Source organism: Dipodomys merriami, unplaced genomic scaffold, assembly GCF_024711535.1.
Source record: "Dipodomys merriami isolate MVZ:Mamm:240054 unplaced genomic scaffold, mDipMer1.0.p SCAF_2, whole genome shotgun sequence".
Classification (NCBI taxonomy): domain Eukaryota; kingdom Metazoa; phylum Chordata; class Mammalia; order Rodentia; family Heteromyidae; genus Dipodomys; species Dipodomys merriami.
Window position 1 is genome coordinate 102,745,296 of NW_027203381.1, and position 12,198 is coordinate 102,757,493.

Consider the following 12,198-nt stretch of genomic DNA (forward strand, 5'->3'; position numbering starts at 1 on the left):
ACATTTAGATTGTGTTCCATAACAAAGTTTCCATTGAAGAATGAATGAAAATGAATGCTCAAACAAAGTGGCATTTTTTAAATTCTTATTTCAGATTATATTTGGCTATAAGCAGCCAATGATTGGCAACAATTGAAAATTGTAAAGGCAATTGATTTCTATGCAAATAAATGTCTAAATTTAAGTCATAATTATTTCTTTGAGATGTATAACTTCCCACAGATTCAGTATTTTGCCATTTTGAGGATCTATCCCCTTAATCAAATAGGATATTAAATCTACCACTCATATATATTTTCCATGCTGTCTTGTTAATGTATGGTTTGTGTAAAATAGGAATTTTTGTTTGTAATAGTAGAATTTAGTAAGATTAAAAGTTATGATCATTTTGATTTGTGATCATGTGCTTGCTTGGGCCTCTTGCTCTTTAGTGTGGGAGTTAGATCTTTTTAAATCAAATTATATGCCAGATCCACGCTATTAAGCAGACAAAGGAACTCTAGAGGTTCTAAGACATTTTCAAGTATGGAAATTCTTTACTGAATCCTTCCTATGTCCTTTAAACTTGTAAACTTATATTACGTGTCCTTTAAACTTTTAAAGTTACACATTTCTGATTTTTGTGTGGTTCAAAGCTTCTGAGTTTGGGATAAGTAGAAGGAATTATAGGCAGGAAGCCACTGGGGAAAGATCTCCTATTATTTATGACAACCAATTTCAAAGGTACTGGGACTGCTTAGTTAAATCTGATTCCCAAAACTTTTGTTCCTCTGATATTTCCATCTTCCTTGTGTCTCTTTTTCTGGGTTTTTTTTTTTTTGGCACTCAGAACGAGGCACCTCCAGCACTGGTGAGGTTTCAGATTTCAGAAAATGGCCAAAACGAGAAAGACTTGGAAAAAATTATATTAAGTGAAGTAAGACAGGCCCAAAGAAACATAGGTTACCCTTATTTGCAATAACTAGTATATGTCTGAGACAAGCAGAAAAGGTTAGATAAATTGATGTTAGGGAAATGAACCCTAAGATAAGTATTCAAATGTTTTTTTTTTCTTTCATGCTATTGTTTCTAACACATTTATAAGATTATTTCTTTGTTGCTTTGTATGTCCCTCCCCCACAGTATAACCCCTGCTTTCACTGTATTTGATGTCAGTATAATTTGTGGAGGGGAAGGGAAAAAACAAATCATTTAGATAGGGATACAGGTGGACCCATTGCAACAATAAGATGTACAAGTTGTTATGTCAAAAACGAACTTACAACTTTGATGGGGGGGGGGGGAGGATGGGAGTCATGGGAAGGGGAAACAAAGGAAGAGGCAACAATGCTTGATAAGAGATGTACTCATTATCTTGCCCATGTAATTGTAACCCCTCTGTACAGTATTTTCACACACACACAAAAAGAAATTGGCCAAAACGATTTGCCTCCCATCAACTCTGAACTTGTATTGCTCACTAATGCTAATGCATGCTCATGAACTGAGCTAACTAATCCCTTGTACCCCACATCACAGATTTTGTTCAACTTCCTGCCACTGTAAGGCAGTTCTGCTAACATACCTATTTCCTCTTCTTATACTTCCAGAAAGAGATCAAACCGGCATTTGACAAACCATTCAGAGAGCAGGTATGATGTGAACCTACCTTGATTTTGAGAGAGTCATTGTCATAGGGACTTGGGGTGAAATCTGTGTGCACTCTGGCACGGCCACAGAATGGTCCTGAGTAAGGAACGTCATCATCCAGTCGGAAGCTGTTCCGGTTACTTGTGCCATCTGAACAGCTAGTTATTCCACCTGGGGGAAAACAAGAGTTTTGTTGTTGTTGTTTTTTAACAGTTCTCATCAAAGGCTTTTAGTATCTCAACCTTCTTTTGCACAATGGGACAGTGCATCGTGGTCTTGTTTTAATTCTGCTCTAACAGTAACCTCTGTCTTCTAAGCTATTCCTGACCCTTTTATTTTCCTTCCATAAGACAAAACTCTCTCCAGTCAGTAACTCAAACCTCAAGCACCTTCTTCGATTGTTTCCTCTGATTCAATCCACTGTATATTAGTGTGTTGAGTAACGAACACTTGGTAAAGACAGACAAGCAAGCTATAGGTTTAACTCTTGCCTAAGCCTGGTGATTTCATACACAAAGACAGATTGGTAACAATAGTTTGATCTTTATGTGTTACTGATCATGAATGATCAAAGCACGATATTACAAGATCCCCTGCAACTTCAGACAGTTATGAATGAAGTCCCCTCACCTAGTTCTTAGTGCATACCACAGTTCTTACTGTGTGTGAGGCAACAGCTGTGTGATAAAGGTGATCATTTGCTTGGTGTGTGAGTTTAGGAGAAAGAGGAAGTGTGTCCTAGTGTCTGGACCACCAAGGGGTTTGCAGGCATTTGAAACCGCTTCTAAAAGCTGGTCCCACTCACTCACTCATGGGTTGTCTCACCTTTTGCTCTTGAACTTCAGGAAAACAAAAACAACAACAACAAAACCAAATAACAAGGAAAACAGAAACAAAAGCAGGAAAGAGATTTCCTTTTGCTCCCTGCCTAAGGGCAAGAATGGTTTTCCTTAGAAGAGCCCTGGTCTGGTCTCACATTCTCAGGATTACTTCACTTCCCCCTTAGGCTGACCTTTTGTGGCTCCATTCAAGGACATAGCAGCCCAGGTTTTAGTACCATCTGTTGGGAAATTATGGTAAAGATCCTGAGTGGTTGCATTTTGTGTGTGAACTTGTGAAAAGAAATGTGAATTTCCTGTAATCATAGAAATGTAGTTGCATAGGACAACAATGAAGCAGGTCACCAACTCCATGTCCTCCTTCCGGGATGAACCCAAGGCTAGGCTTTTCTATCAATAAAAATTTTCACACATTCAGCATCACAATTTAGAATTTTAAAACTTCCAGTGGAAATGAGTACAAGTGAAATATAGCTTTCACACACAGAATTCTATTAATCTGTTTTAATTTTTCACAAAATAAATCTCCCACAGTCAATAACAATGTAAGATGGAGAGGAAGGATGAGGGAATGCAGTTATAGTATACAATGGATACCTGTGGAAGAGAACTAGGAAACGAGGTAATGAGTGGAGTTGGGAGAGGTGAGGGAGAATGTCAATGAAAGGAAAGACACTCATCAACATTCATTGTACTCATAAATGGACATGTTGAATTAATATGTACAACTACTTAAAGGTATTAAAAATAAGAATAAAATGCAAGGTATTTGAAACATCTCTTCTTTGTGATCCATCATCAAACCAGGAAATGGAAACAAACAAATTACAAACGAAAATCAGCCAGGTCCTGGTGGCTCACACCTGTAATTCTAGCTACTCAAGAGGCTGAGATCTGAGGATCATGATTTGAGGCCATCTCAGGTAGGAAAATCCATGAGACTTTAATTTTCAATTAACCAGGAAAAAGCCAGAAAGTAAAGCTGTAGTACAAAGTGATAGCCTTGAGCAAAAAATGCTAAGGAAAGCTCCCAGGCCCTTAGTTCAAGCTCAAGAACTTGTTCACATGCGCGCGTGCGCGCACACACACACACACACACACACACACACACACACACATGCACGCACGCACACAAAGTAAATAAAAAAAATGTTCAAACACAGTAAAAAGCCTGAAAGGAGTAGAGTATGTATAACAGATTATATATAAAAGTTACAAAGCACCATACAGTATTAGTACTTTCAGGAAATGTCCCAGAACTTGGTAATTTCCTCCTTAGAAATACATTAGTGTTAATTAGAAATGTCTTGTTAGTCATTTGTGGATTTTTAAAGTATTTAATTAGTGATATATATCATGTATATATATATATATATATATATATATATATATATATATATATATATGCAGTACTTTATTCATTACTGGTAAAAAGTAAATAAAATAATTGATGCAAAAACCTCACATTTTTTTTAGAGTACTGGAGGGAAACAAAATCAGGAAAGTGAGGAATGAGAACAAGGTTGAGGGACAGAGTAGATGGAAGGAAGGAAAAAGTAAAGGAAAAAAGGAGAGTGGAAGAGAGACGAAATAAAGGATCTTATTTCTCAGAAGATTTTCCTTCTCAGACTATTTAAAATCACTTCAACTTTTGACTCAAGATAATGCTACTTCTTCCCAGCACACATTTATTTGTTTCTTTGTTGTTGTTGTTGTTGTTGTTGTTTCAGGGATTCAGATTTAATGAAATAGTAAGTACATATAGATTCAATACATCCTAACATCTTAACCACTTCCATTATAAAATGGCTGCAACCTTGTTGCTAACTCGATAAAGAAGCCCAAAGGGGCACAATTATTGTTTTAAATTAATTGAATAAGGATCTTGTCCCTTGTTCATTAGCCTTACTTGATGAGCTCAGGCCACTGTAGAGACTGTCCATGGAGTCACTGGCTTTGAGGAAGCCCTTCTCGGTATGGGTCCCAATCAGGGGGTCACTGTTCCGATAGGGGACGGCATTCTCTCCGTGTTCCTCATCCTTCAGAAAGAAGCATGTCAGAGGTTAAGTGCAGAAGGCAGATTTCCATGGAGATCTACACTGTGCGCATTGACTTAACAAACAAGTCATATTGTAGCAAGAAAATACCAAGGAATACATCAGCATAAAATATGAGAGTCATCAATCTTTCGTTCAATTTTTAGCAAACTGTTTTAGAGTATACTTGGAGAAAAATTCCTTTGATAAGACATTCTTTATTGTGGCATGCAGCTGAAATTGTAAAATTTTTTTGCAGCTAAGAATGAATATCATATCAACACCATATAATCAGAATTGTTAGGTTTATTGACATCTATGCATTATCTGTTAAAGCACTTTCACTTCGTGTTTTCTTTCTCATCTATTTATCGTCATTACTAATCCTTTGAGATCTGATAGTACAGCTTTAAACTCTGCACAGTTGTTTCCTGTCAGTTATTTGCACCCTACCAGATCACTAGATATGAATAAAACATTCACACTTTGCAATTCTACAGCAAAGCTTATCTAAGAAGCTTTACAAATCTCATATAGTGCTTGCCACCTAGTCAAGTGAAAAGCAAATCTTGCATAAAATTAGAAAAGACAGACAATTTCAAAACAAATTACATTTCCTTGAGAACATTTCAAATGTTTTCCATATTTAGATGGTTTGGACAAAGCCTATGAATTTCTTAATATTCATCAGAAGGTAATTCAATATTCCCATGTTGAGCATTTCTGAGCATTAATAAAACTTCAGAATCTATATATAATGTAGAGTTAGTTTGATTCTCAGATCTTATTTGTTCATTTTTGTACTCAGTTGTTCAGTATCGGCTTAGAGAACACTTAGATGTATAGCATGGCTATGAGAACTAGGAAACAATGGTAAATAAACAACAGGATAAAATATGCGCTCGCGCTGTGCATTCTAGTGTGTGTGTAGTTGATGCATCATATGTAGACTGTGGATTATGGATTTTCTTTTTGAGTATTTGAGAAGGCATGCATAAATAAAATAAGGCAACTTTAGAGAATGAAAAGTGTGGTAAAGGAAATAAACTGTATGACATGAGAGAATTAGGCAGGAAGATTAAGCAGGATGGGTAAGAGGTGAATTGGATGATTTAGATGAGGTATCCCCCAAAGATCTCTACTTTACATATGATCTTAATTATTGACCTGAATTGTAAGAAGAGAGAATGTATGTGAGGGTCTAGAAATCTTCTCTAATGCAAAAGAGCTACAAGGACAAAAATAACTAAATTTGTAATTAGCTTGCTTGCACAGGTAATGAGAGGAAAAAGAGTACTAACATATACATATAGAATGGACTAGAACAAGTTTATGAAGAGCTTTGTGAGCCATGTATTCTGGTCATGGAAATGTGCCAGTCAGATCCCTTGCTGTGGATCCTGCTTTACTGATTGCCAGGTGCTGAACATTACAGTTTGTGTATATTTCCTTTTCCTCCTCAATGTGAATCCTCACCATGTAGTATAGTATTAAGTGGAGGAAATGTCATCCATGTTTAGAAGTGAGGGCTTTGGGTGGTGATTAGGAATCCATAAAACCATCTAAAATCAGTCAGAGTGATTATCAGTCATGGAGATTATTAGAAAGGTGTGGGGGGGGGGAGAAAAAGAGAGAGAGAGGAACATATGCATGCATATCTGTATTTACTTGCATATGGTCACTGGCACTACCTTGGGATATTGCCACCAAAGCCATCACTAGATAGGCTCTTGTGGTCAGAGATGATAAGCCTGAGCCAAATTCCTTTGTATAATTCACCCAGTCCATAGTATTTGTTACTTGTAACAGTAAATAGATGAATATACTAGCAGCTAGCTGCAGGCATTTCTTCTTTGCATCCACAACTCTATTTACACTGAAGCCCAGTTCCTTCCAGCGACTGGAAAGCAGGGGGATTAAATGACTCCAGGCTAATGGAACATGAGGCTCTCCTAATAGGAAAACTTGGTTCAAGCATTCCTCATCAGCCTGACCAAGTTTTCTCAGAACTAGGTTGAAATCTAAATACTCCTTAACTGATCCTTTTTTCTTCTTCTTACGGATAAATCAGATTTAAATTGTCAGATTTATATTTATTCTGCTTATTTATATCCCATAGATAGACAGACAAAGTATCCCCAATAAATGTTTGTTTTTTCTATTGCTCCTTTTTAGGGACAGGTGAGTACTGTGGCTTGAACTCAGGGTCTTGTGTTTGCTAGGCAGGTTCTCTGATACTTCAACAATACCTCTACCTCTTTGTGTTTGTTTGCTTTTTGTTATTTTACAGGTAGAATCTGACATACTTATCAGAGGCCAGGCTCAGAACTAGATTTTCTTACACTCCTTCCATTGCTGGAAATACAGTGGCACAGAGTTGCGCACCACCATGTCTGGTTTATTATCAGGGCCAGCCTTGAACCTTATTCTCCTGTTCTCTGCCTCTTAAGCTTGAATAACAGGCATGAACAGACTTTTCAGACTTTTGAGGTCTACTATACAGAGGACTAGACTGAATATGGTGACTTGATGTGGAAAGCAAAAACACATTTAGAATGGCTGTTTGGTTTTTATTTTTCTGTCATCCAGAGTTGTAAAATTTGTCCATTGTCCCTCATACTGATGGATGAAAACATTTGATTTCTTACAGAAGTGTAGGGAATCAGCATATCAGTTTTGGATATATTAGGTTTCAGATACCTACTGGGCATCTAAGTGATGATATCAAACAAACAATTGTTATAATGGTCATAGCTAGATATGTAGTCATGAAAAACAGTGCTGAGTTTGGATCATGTAAGAGATCACATGCATGGAGTACAGCTTCTAGGATCAAGCCTCAAGAGGGATGAATACCAAAATGGACAGTAAAGAAAAAAAGCAAAGCCAAGAAAGAAAACTATGAAGAAGGCAACCAAAAGAGTGCCCAGTCAAAGGGACTGAAAAGAACATGTTTTACATGTGGGGACGTTACCCGTGATACAAACAATTCTATCAAAAAGTACCGTTCAAGAATCAAAGAAAACATATCAATACAAGGTCAGCAACACAAATGTCTAGAATATGTAAAAAATATATTTAAAAATATTTTAAGACAACACTAAAAGAGAACCCAATTTTATTTTATTTATTTATTTTTTTGCTGGTTATGGGGCCTAAACTCTGGGCCTGGGTGCTGTCCCTCAGCTTTTCAGCTCAAGGCTAGCGCTCTACCACTGGAGCTACAGCAGCATTTCCAGCTTTTTCTGCTTATGTTGTGCTGAGGAATTGAACCCAGGGCCTCATGCATGCGAGGCAAGCACTCTACCACTGAGCCACCTTCTCAGCCCCCAAGAGAACCCAATTTTAAACTGGGCAAAAGATATGCAAATGTTCTCCAAATAAATATAGAAATGGCTAACAAGCACATGAAAATATTCTGTCATCAATAATAAAAGTAACCCCAAATCACAATGACATTTCACTTCACTTCAGCTAATATCTAGTATAAAATAAACAATGACAAAAACTGAGAAGTTGGAAGCACTTATATATTGTTAGTGGAATATGAAATGATTTAACTGTTTTGGAAAACAATTTGTTAGTTTTAATATATCAAAATATTAAGCATAGAATTACTATATATTCAAGAGAAATGAAAACTATTTCCAAATGTATGACAAGGATTTCTGTAAAATGTATTATGAACGTTTGCATCTCTCTTGCTCATAATATCCTCAAAGTTAAAACAGTCCAATGTCCATCAATAGATATATAACCCGCGGTTTATCTATAACATGAAATATTATTTGGTAATATAAATAAATGGAGTATTGATAATTTTTCCAACACAAATTATATTTTATTCTTCAGGTCTTAGATATGTGATCCTTTTGATCTCTGATTCCTTTAGGACTAAAACTTTCCCATAAAATTTGGGAGAAAGGGGCTGGGAAGTTGGCTCAGTGGTAGAGCGCTTGCCTTGCATGCCTGAGGCCCTGGGTTCGATTCCTCAGCACCACATAAGCAAAAAGAAAAAAGCCAGAAGTGGCGCTGTGGCTCAAGTGGTAGAGCGCTAGCCTTGAGCTGAAGAGCTGAGGGACAGCGCCCAGGCCCAGAGTTCAGGCCCCATGACTGGACCAAAAAAAAAAAAAAAAAAATTTGGGAGAAAATAAGTATTGTAGAATGCACCCAACACTTCTATGTCTAGAAAGATAAGAAAAAATAATAGAAAACTACAAATGACTAACAAAGTCTACTAACCTTTTCCTCAGAAAGGGCTTTGATGTACTTTTTACTCACTTTCTTCTTCATTGTCCATGAAATGGCTCTCATTTTTTTACCCAGACTTCCTCCATTATTAGAAGATTTAGTTTGTTCTTCACTTTCATTTATGGGTTCCTCTTCATGTACCTAGTATAGAATTATTTTCAAGGGACAAAATTGCAAGGACATTAAGAACACTGATTTGCAATGGTTTGCTTTTGTTCTTATTTTTTTGCCCTATTTGCTAGATAACTGCTAAACTCCATCTGCTCCAGCCCTGAAAACATTGATTGGAAACCCTTGTTAGAAAGAAGATTCTAAGTTCATCGATTTCCTCCATATTCTGTTCAGTAGCTGCCAAAAGTTCAACCAAACCTTAGTATAAAATGTATTGTTAGAGGGTTGGGAAGGTGGCTCAGTGCTTGCCTGGCATACAATGAGGTCCTGGGTTCCATTCCTCAGTACCACATAAACAGAAAATGTATTGTTAATGTTGCCCAGACTTCATGACTACAAATCAGTAAAGGAAATAAAGTCAGGAAGTAAAGTGGAAGGATTTTGGTTTCACATCTAAAAATTCTTTTGAGAATGTTGCCTAGAGTTTAATAGCTTTATTGAAGTATCATTTTTTGTAGTCCTATGGTTGAGATGAACAAAATAGAAGTAAATACAAGGCATAATTAGTGATTATGTCTGCATAGGTGGCAAATATTTCATTGAAGAGTTTATATAGCAAGTTGGCAGCATTTGTCTGTGTTGAAGTGGCATGAAAGTATCTGCTTGCCTCTCATAGAACTTGAGATGGTCAGGGTTAATTTTTAAGAAGTTTTGAAGTTAATTAAATCATTTCAGAATGTGTACATTTTCCACATCCTCAAGACATAGTAAGTATTTTCTGGTTCTACCTACTAGTACAGAAATCTTCAGGTAATTCACTTGCTTCTTAATCAAGACTTCAGTTAGGTGCTCACTAAGAATGTTGTTAAAGCATTGACTCCCTATCTACTTCAGAATAAAAAACCGTATTCCCAGCCCACAAAGCTCCACAATATAAGACAATGTGATATAATGCTATGTTTTATATTGTAAAATAGAATACTATAAAAATATACTATATATAATATGTACTATATTATATATATTATATAGGATAATACATATAATACTATAAAAATATAAAAAATACTGCAAAAACTATAATACTTATGTTTTATATTGTAAAACAATGTATGTTGCATTATACAAAATCTACATCAAGCAAAATATCCTTAACATTGCACTGCTAGCTACTTCTCAAATTTGCTCAACATAACACTGTTCTATAAACATAGTCTTTGGCCAGTAGCATTAACATATTTTGGGAAAGTTTGTTCTAAGAAAGCTTTGCAAATGATGGCTCTCACACACCGATGCTTGTTAAGTTTGAAGAAAAAAACCCAACAAAACAAAACTAGTGCTACAATAGCCCCTTCCCTATTTCTTTATCATCTCCTCACCAAAGTCTGTAGTTGCTCTGGCTTTGGCTTATTCTAAATCACCACAGAGTTCTTCCTTAAACCATGCATGTTTACTGCTATGTCATGTAACAGGTGAGAAATCCTCTGAATCACTCTTTACACTCATCCCTGCTTCCTGTTTGCTTCATCTGATGTGCTATTCTCCCAAGCACTAAAAATTATGAAGAAGCATACTTGTTTGTTATTTGTATCTCCCACATGGTGTGTAGCCCATGAGATTAGTGGCATTATTTCATGGTGATGATGATTATGATTATTATCAATTATTATTATCCATCTTTATTCTGAGTATCTAGAATGGGTCCAGACACAGAACTGAAGTTTTTTTTTTTTTTTAAAGAATGAAACTCTTCATGCAGAATTTTCCAATATTATTTTTTTCTTAGAAGATATATTTGGGTTGTACTGGATGACTAGATGACATTTGAAAGTCATCTAGTTTAGTACTACCCACCATTCCTGACAAGTGCATAGCCAATCATTCCCTGAATATTAAAAAAAATGATGAGTAACTTCTCTTTAGTGAGCTTGAATATTTTAATATGAAAGTTTAACCACATAGTTAACATCATTATTAATCAATATTATGTTTTGCTTCATATCTTACCCCAAATTGCCTATGATAAATATGAGTGGACAGTCAATTTAAGCCCTCATTGCACTTTATTAATTTCTACATCCAAGGTTATAAAGGCAAAGATTCTTTGCTTAATTCAAAAGCCCTGAATAAAACACAATTTGGAAGCACTTTAAAATTTTAGTGTTAACTTTTGTCTTCTCTCTTATTTCTACTTAAGCTATTTTTGTAAAATATTTTTCCTATCTAAAATAAATACAAAAGCATATTACTACAAGTGATGTTAATTTACCATATCGAAGCTTCAAATAATGTATCACAATGTTTTGAAATTTTTTATCATTACATATAGAAGCTTTAAAGAAACCATCCCCATATATTTTAAATCTTAATGTTTTTAACTATGCTCTCCTTTATGACCTTAAACCATATTTTATTTACCTACTTATTTATGGTCTTTGAATTATTGCCTTTTAAAATTGTGTCCATAAACATCAGGCTTTATGAAGTAAGAAGTTCCCATCTGCTGTGTCAATAGTACTTATTAAGAGCTTAATGCTAATTCTGTCACAGCATCGGCAATTTTTGAAAAGTTGAAAACTAAATGCTGAGTTTCTCAGAAAGGCACTAGCTATTATATCAGGTTCATTAGTTCTTTCACAGAATATTACTAGGCCATTGTTATTTTTATCAATAGAAAATGAATAAGCCTGAAGAACTTTTACAGGGTAGCACTACAATCATGAACAAAATAATATATCCATAGACAAGCATAATGTGTACAATATGTTTACCTCAAAATTAGCATTCCCTGTGAATTTAATGAATCAGGATTATATTGTTTTCAGAATTTTAGCATACATCTCATCTTTCTCCTATTTTAGTACTTGCACATTTAATTAATCACACATCACAGATAACCTCTAACTTAGGAGACAACATAATAGAATGACAATGTGGAGCCAGAGAAGAGGTTGAGTTGTGTGTTGGTCACACAAAAGTAATTTTACTCAATGAAGGAGGCTTATTTATTCAGAAGTAAAACAGGAAAAAATACCTAACGGTTCCCATATTATAGAAGTTAAGTGCTAACTTTGCTCTAAGGGTTCAGTTAAATATAGAAATTATTGGTATTATTATCACAGTATTATAGAAACTTAATTTTATGGGAAACTTTTTTAAGCTACATTTGAAGTGTGCATGACTCATAAATGTGGTTAATGGTCACCAATGACATATTTTCAAGAATCGTGTCAAAATTTAATGGTGTAATTAACTAGTCCTCTTCTCTACTTGCCAAATGTAAAATCCAGCCACTTAATCATTTCCTAATTGAAAGCAGCTTCAATTTACAC

The 12,198-nt window shown here is 35.4% G+C and overlaps 1 protein-coding gene across 3 annotated transcripts in view; it reads right to left on the bottom strand.

Annotated features, from left to right (window-relative positions):
* Positions 1 to 12,198, bottom strand: part of Samsn1 (SAM domain, SH3 domain and nuclear localization signals 1) — a 133,874-nt gene that overhangs the window by 17,794 nt on the left and 103,882 nt on the right. For all 3 annotated transcript variants that reach the window (XM_070030490.1, XM_070030489.1, XM_070030488.1), the window contains 3 exons: positions 8,747 to 8,896; positions 4,378 to 4,507; positions 1,649 to 1,800 (listed from right to left, as the gene is read on the bottom strand). In XM_070030490.1, the coding sequence (XP_069886591.1) occupies positions 1,649 to 1,800; positions 4,378 to 4,507; positions 8,747 to 8,896 (432 nt within the window). The remainder of the gene's footprint in view (positions 1 to 1,648; positions 1,801 to 4,377; positions 4,508 to 8,746; positions 8,897 to 12,198) is intronic.